Source organism: Cyprinodon variegatus, unplaced genomic scaffold (assembly GCF_000732505.1).
Source record: "Cyprinodon variegatus isolate N-32 unplaced genomic scaffold, C_variegatus-1.0 Scaffold527, whole genome shotgun sequence".
NCBI classification, from domain to species: Eukaryota; Metazoa; Chordata; class Actinopteri; order Cyprinodontiformes; family Cyprinodontidae; genus Cyprinodon; species Cyprinodon variegatus.
In genome coordinates, this window is record NW_015150980.1 from 491,945 (window position 1) to 499,124 (window position 7,180).

At 36.9% G+C, this 7,180-nt stretch overlaps 2 protein-coding genes across 2 annotated transcripts in view; both read left to right on the forward strand.

Annotated features, from left to right (window-relative positions):
• The first annotated feature begins 613 nt into the window (after nt 1–613).
• LOC107095176 (sushi, nidogen and EGF-like domain-containing protein 1) lies at nt 614–2,579 on the forward strand. The gene is made up of 6 exons (XM_015391166.1): nt 614–714; nt 836–1,114; nt 1,207–1,302; nt 1,438–1,597; nt 2,041–2,156; nt 2,283–2,579. Exons 2-6 carry the CDS (start codon nt 902–904, stop codon nt 2,577–2,579), a joined length of 882 nt encoding a protein of 293 aa, XP_015246652.1. The 5' UTR covers nt 614–714; nt 836–901.
• Nucleotides 2,580–4,557: 1,978 nt separating this feature from the next.
• The window catches only part of LOC107095177, a 20,756-nt gene continuing 18,133 nt past the window's right edge, over nt 4,558–7,180 (forward strand). Inside the window, exons 1-3 of the mRNA XM_015391167.1 lie at nt 4,558–4,697; nt 4,788–4,883; nt 5,013–5,172. Of these exons, the coding sequence (XP_015246653.1) occupies nt 4,611–4,697; nt 4,788–4,883; nt 5,013–5,172 (343 nt within the window). The 5' untranslated portion in view covers nt 4,558–4,610. The remainder of the gene's footprint in view (nt 4,698–4,787; nt 4,884–5,012; nt 5,173–7,180) is intronic.

The window sequence follows — 7,180 nt, forward strand, 5'->3', positions numbered from 1 at the left end:
CTGTCCCTTAACCTTCGGAAAAGGAAGCACTTCAGTTTCCCCATCTTTTTAAAGAGACACAGAACCTACTCCAATATGGCCAATAGCAGGAACTGTGTGTCTAATTATTTTCAAGGCTGAATTCTTTCCCTCAACTTTTGTGAGAATGAACTACTTTTAACAGAGTAGTTCATTCTCACAAGGTTCAAGTAGTTCAGCAATTACTTAATGTAAAACTAAACTGTTTAATATAATACTTTGCAAAACATAGTTTTGATTACATATTTTCTTTAGAACTAATATATTCATTTTCCTACACATATAAATATATATATTTCTTTTGAGTTTTTGTGGCATTAGTGGCTGGTTTTTTTGAGAGTAGGCTGATAGGAAAGGGGGTATAAGACAGGATGAGATACATGCGGCAAAGGAGCACACGTCAGCTGCGCAGAGGCTCTCTACATGGGTCGTTCACGCTATCTGCTGCATCACCTACACGCCCTTCCTACACATTATCGACAGCCCTTAACTGGTTTTGGAAATGTGACTATGGCATTAAATTGAACACTGGATCTTGTTTTAGAAACAAAGGAAGCCCATCCAGGTGATCTCTGTTTAAGACCCCTCTACGCAATTAGTGGAACAACCAGCTCTCGAGTGGACGATGGAAGCTCCCCACGAATTTCACTCCTTCAAACCTTCAACTATTTTGGCAAATTCTACTCTCAGATTTATGTATGTTCACCTTACTTCTTAGACTTTAAGTCACTTTTCTTAGTATGACATAATACTATAACATGTGTCAAAAAAGTAAAAAAAACAACAATACCTAATTTAAGTGTTATTTTATTTGCAGGTAAACCACAATGGTCATCTGACCTTTGAAGCACCATGGAGTAGTTATTCACCAGAAAAGTTTCCAATGGATGAAGGCAGAGATATTATTGCTCCATTCTGGGCTGATTTAGACAACAGAAAGAGTGGCAACATCTACTATGTTCAGTATACCAACGGCTCTATTCTCCAACAAGTTACCCAGGACATCAACGTGTACTTCCCAGAGCTTACCTTTAATGCCAGCTGGATCTTTATAGCAACATGGCATAAAATTCCCTATATTTTAATGCCTGAAACAGTAAGGAAGTCTATTTGATATGATTTGTTTAATAAGAATAAACTATGTTTTATCAGCATAGTCAGTTTGAAAATTCCTTTTTTTTTTCATAGCAAACAACCTTTCAGGCAGTCTTGGCTTCCAATGGGAATTATTCATTTGTTATACTGAATTACGGTTCCCTAGCATCAAAACCAGTCTCCATAGAGGTTAGAGAATTTCATTTAAATATACATCTATATTATTTGATCTGTCTTGGCCCTAACCAAATTCTATTTTCTTAAGTGTGACTTACTTTTCTTTTTTTTTCTTTTTTTTTAACTATACAAATCATTTATTTCTAGGCTGGATACGACACAGCTTATTCCTGTCACAACTTTACCATGCTTGGGTCATTCTCTCAAAAGGCAATCCCAAAAATTACACTTTTAGGCCTTGGTAGTAATGTCAAAATATCCGGTCGCTGGGCTTTCCGTGTAGATCTTGGTTCAAGGGACTGCAATGGTAAGAATAAAGCATTTCTAAACCTGTGCTGTTATGATTAGAACGTACTTTGATAACAAATATATCCAGTCTGTATTGCATTATAGACCATAGGTTTATCTTTTCTTTTGTAAGCCTTTAATTTGGCCTTCCATTGTAAAGCAATTACTTATGGGTTTAATGATATACTTAAGACACAACTATTCCTTTCAGAATAAGACACAGAATACTCCACACATTTAAAAAAAACTATATACACACATCACTTACACATACACTCATCTGTTTATTTTTCTGTCTGAATAATGTGTGCCCCCTTGGTTTCAAACTTTTTTATATTAGCACAATACGTTTTGTACAGAAATGTCAAGTCTAAGTGAATCTTTCAACCTTCCATATTTAACACTGGATCCTGTTTGAGAACAATGGAGGACAATATTGATAATCTCTATCATACTTTTTAGGACCCCTCTACCCAATTGGTGGAACAACAAGCTCTCGAGAAGATGATGGAAGCTCCACACAAATTTCACTTCTTCAGTCATTTAACTATTTTGGCAAATCCTACTCTCAGATCTATGTATGTTCACCTTATTTTTTAGACTTCAAGTCACTTTCCTTTTTATTATTAAGACTATATTCAAACATTTACCCAAAACAAGTAAATAGTCAGCACTACCTAATTTGAGGGTTATTATATTTACAGGTGAACCACAATGGACATCTGACCTTTGAAGCACCATGGGCCAGTTTTTCTCCTCAACAGTTTCCAATGCATGGATGTAGAGACATCATTGCTCCTTACTGGACTGATTTAGACAATCATGCAAGTGGTAACATCTTCTATGTTCAGTACACCAAAGGCTCTATTCTCCAACAAGTTACCCAGGACATCAACATGTACTTCCCAGAACTTAACTTTCATGCTAGCTGGATCTTTATTGCAACATGGCATAAAGTTCCCTATTTTTCAATGCCTAAAACGGTGAGGAAATCTATTTGATTTTATGTCCTGAATGGAAGCAAATCAGCCATGTTAAATCTGCATATCATTCTAACAGTTACCCTTTTTTTTCCAATAGCAAACAACCTTTCAGGCAGTCTTGGCTTCCAATGAGAACTATTCATTTGTGATACTGAATTATGGTTCCCTAGCTTCCAAACCAGTCTCCATAGAGGTTAGAGCATTTCAGTTAATTGCATACAATATATTTTGTTTGCCCTGTCTTGGCCTCAGCCAATGTCTATTTTCTTAAGTATGACTAATGTTTTTTTTATCATTATTTCTTTCTCTCTCTCCAACACCTGTTACATTAGGCTGGATATGACACAGCCAATTCCTGTCACCACTTCTCCATCCTTGGATCATTATATAATAGCAAAAACAGGTCACTTTTAAGCCATGAAAGTAACATCAATGTATCCGGTCGCTGGGCTTTCCGTGTTGATAATGGTTCAAGGGACTGCAATGGTAAGAAGAAAACATCACTAAATTTATATCGGTATTAGGAATAGAAGCTGTATTAGGGAAACAAGGATTAACTATTCTGTGTCACGGGGTTGGACAAAAGGGCAATTAAAATGGGCGCATTTTAGCCTTTTTTACTTCCTATTTGAGCCTTTTGTTGTGGCCTCGAATAGCATAGCAATTATTGTTGGGTCTGACCCTATCCTTAAAAAAAAAACCGCAAAAGACTTAGGGATTAGGTAATGACACTCTGCAAAAAATTCTTTGTATTCTGACACTGCAGATCAATACAGCAAAGAATTCATATCATTACGAACAAAATTAAAACTGTATTGGGGAAGTTGAATACCAAGGTCTTTTCAAAAACTCAACTCACTGTTCATTTTAAAATAAAGGCCTCACTGTTCCAGTTAAGTATGTAACTACTGAGCTTGTAATATTGACACAGGCTGATTTCAGAACTGGAAACAGGTTCTAAATCAGCAATGTGTGTGAAGCAATATATGTTGTAACACTACCTATTTGAAACAGCAGATCTTTGCAGTAAAGGACTAAACATTTGTTAAGGTGAACGCAACCATGCCACACTTTCAAAATTGGGCCCCAATACTCTTCTTAATAAAATATTTTTTGTTGAATTTTATTTTTTTTTAACTGGCAAAGCAGATGATTACGGCTTGGGGCATTGTTGCTTATCCCCAAAGAGTTTTGGAAAATTGACTACAATGGCATTTCCAAAAATAGATTCACCATCAATTTTGTGTTAAATCCTTGTCTTAAAGTACAACTGCACCTGGTTTGAAAAAAATAGAAATATCATACAAATAAAAAGCCTTTAGATATGATTTGTCAGGTCACTTCAGAAAAAAACCTCAGCACTACTACTGGCGATAAAGCAGTGAGGAACTACTACTATTATGGCCTTTTAAAATATAAAACCATGCATAGTGTCAAAATACAAGTATCACTCCTCTAGGTATTTTCTACTGAGAATCATGTGTGTCCAATTGGTTTGTAACTATTATACATGAGCAGGAAATCTTCTACATAAATTTAAAGCCTGAGTACATGTTTCAACCTCATATGTTGAACACTGGATTCTTTTTTTAGGAACGCAGGCAGACCATCCAGGTGATCTTTGTTTAGGTCCCCTCTACCCAATTGAAGGAACAACAAGCTCTCGAGAAGATGATGGAAGCTCCACAAGAATTTCCCTCCTTCAAACCTTTAACTATTTTGGCAAATCTTACTCTCAGATTTTTGTATGTTCACCTTGTTTCTTAAACTTTAAGTCACTTTTCTTTTATTAGAATGATTAAACTATAACATTACTCAAAACATGTAAAAAACAAACAAGTATTATTTCATTTGCAGGTGAACCGCAATGGTCATCTGACCTTTGATGCACCATGGAAAAGTTATTCACCAGAGCAGTTTCCATTTAATGAAGACAGAGACATCATTGCTCCTTACTGGACCAATTTAGACAACAGTAAAAGTGGTAACATCTACTATGTTCAGTATACCAACGGCTCCATTATCCAACAAGTCACCCGGGACATCAACATGTACTTCCCAGAACTTAACTTTAATGCCAGCTGGATCTTTATTGCAACATGGCATAAAATTCCCTATCGTTTGATGCCTGAAACAGTAAGGAAACCTCTTTGATGTTATATTTGGAATGAGAATAAACTGTTTAATCTGCAAATTCATTCTGAAAATTACTCTTGTTTTTCATAGCAAACAACCTTTCAGGCAGTCTTGGCTTCTAATGGGAATTATTCATTTTTTATTCTAAATTATGGATCCCTGGCATCCAAACCCGTCTTTATAAAGGTTGGAGTATTTCTTTTAAATACACACATACATTATTTTCCTGTCTTGGTCCTGGTCAGATTCTATTTTATGAGAATGAGTAAAATCATTTTTTTGCTTGTTGTTTTTTTATGAATCTTTTATTTCTAGGCTGGATATGACACAACTTTTTCCTGTCACAACTTTACCATCCTGGAATCATTCTCTGAAAAGACAATCCCAAAAATCACACTTGTAAGCCTAGGTAGTAACGTCAATCTATCCGGTCGCTGGGCTTTCCGTGTAGATAATGGTTCAAGGGACTGCAATGGTAAGAATAAAGCATCTCTAAACTTATGCTTGTATGATTACAACGTGTACTTGGGAAATGACAAACAATTCCAGCCTGTGTTTTATTGTAGATCAGAAGGGCTATTGATATGGATAGAATAACACAGAACAGAATAGAATAAAATAAAATAAAATAGAACTACACTGATATCACAATAGAGAAATTCACTAGTGGCTTTGTGGATGCACTAAACACAGAACAGATGTTTAGTTTATCCTTTCTTTTTGAGTTCTTTATGGTGGCCTTCCATTCCGCAGCAATTATTATGGGTCTAACCCTGTACTTAAGAAACAACTATGCCAGACTTACAGAATAGGTGGTAGAATACTCTACAAAAAATTATATGCTCAGCCAACAAATCATTACAGCAAAGAACTAAAAAAATCATAGACAGACTTAAAAGGGAACGCCAGTTTTTTTTTTACATTGGCCCCTTGATTTTATGTTATTACATCATGTTCTACTCACCCATACTAGTTTTGTGTCATTTGGTGCTGTTCCGAAGATATTCGGTTTTGTTATGTCAAGTAACGTCTTCCTTTGGGCAACGAGTTGAAGGCACAAACTAAACTGTTCATAATTTCTTATTTATGGTACGCAAAGTGTGTATGACGTCATCCATGCACGCCGGCTACCATTCATTCATCCTGTCCGCTGAACTGCTGCTAGTTTTACTCACATGCCTGGAAGATGTCTAGTGCTACTACCACAGATGATCTCGCTCTCGAAATGGAATTAGCGATTCAGAGTAGCTAGACGAATGAATAGAAGGGGTAGAGTGTAGCCGCCTGAGGCCGGGCTGCCTGTCACTGCTCTAGTCCGGTGCCCGGATGACATCATACACACTCCGCTTTGTTTTAAAAATATATAAATATAAAAAGTATAACCGCGGATGTCTGGGGGACAGTGATTCGCCTATATGTTATGAAGTTCCTATCTGATTTAGTGTTAATCATTGACAAAGTCATCATAGTGGGGATTAACTTCCAAGCTGACATTGAAGGTGATAACTTAAGTGCCACAAATTCTCATCTTTCTGCTCTGACCTTGTGCTGACGTACGGCTTTGAATGTGAAGGAATAACACTGCTCTATGATCACTGTTTAATAACTTTTAAAATTAGTTGAACAGAGTTCTTATTCCACAAAAGAAGGTTTCACTCTTGCAGATCATTATTAGATCATGCAGTTATAAATGTTAAAGAATCTGTTCCACCTCCTCTCTCCTCTTCATCACTGAACAATACTGCAGAGGGCAACCATTTCAATTATTCCTCTTCAGAAATTGATGATTCTGTTGATGGGGTTACTAGTTCCATGCGCACTGCCTTGGACAGCATGGCTCCCTCGCAAAGAAAAACTTCACAAATAGAAACCTGGCTCCCTGGTTTAATACAGAGCTGTGCACATTGAAGCAAAATGTTAGGAAATTGGAGAGTGTTGAAAACACTCTCCAAGTGGTTTTCCCTGGGTCTGCTCATTCGAGTGCAGGTAACTTAACTTAGATGGAGTGTTATAAAAAATTCTGGACAACGAAGCTTTGGTTGGCCTTTGCAAAGGGAGAGGAGTATCAGCAGCACGCATCTGCGAACAGCAACTCTGACCCCTCCTGCAACACCGGCTCTTTCCATTATCTTCATGGGGGAACATCTTAAAGTTTCACGCAGACAGTCCCACAGAATGATCATACACCCTACATTCCTATCTCCAAGTATGTAGTTGCTTCCTGCCTTTCTGCTCCCCTGTTAATCAGCTTTTTCTGTGTGTGTGTGCGAGCTGTGTGTGAAATGTCAATTTACCCTGCTCTTAGCACTAATGATAAGAGTCTACATAAATAAAATTGATTCTATTAAAAATAAGATCAAAGGGACCCCTCTAAATATGATTGGTTTATATCTGGAAGTTGAGGCAGCATCAGAGGTAAATGTAGAAGCTGAATACTGGCGAAGATTTTCAGCCATCCAGGTCATAGTCATTCTAAAAAAGTA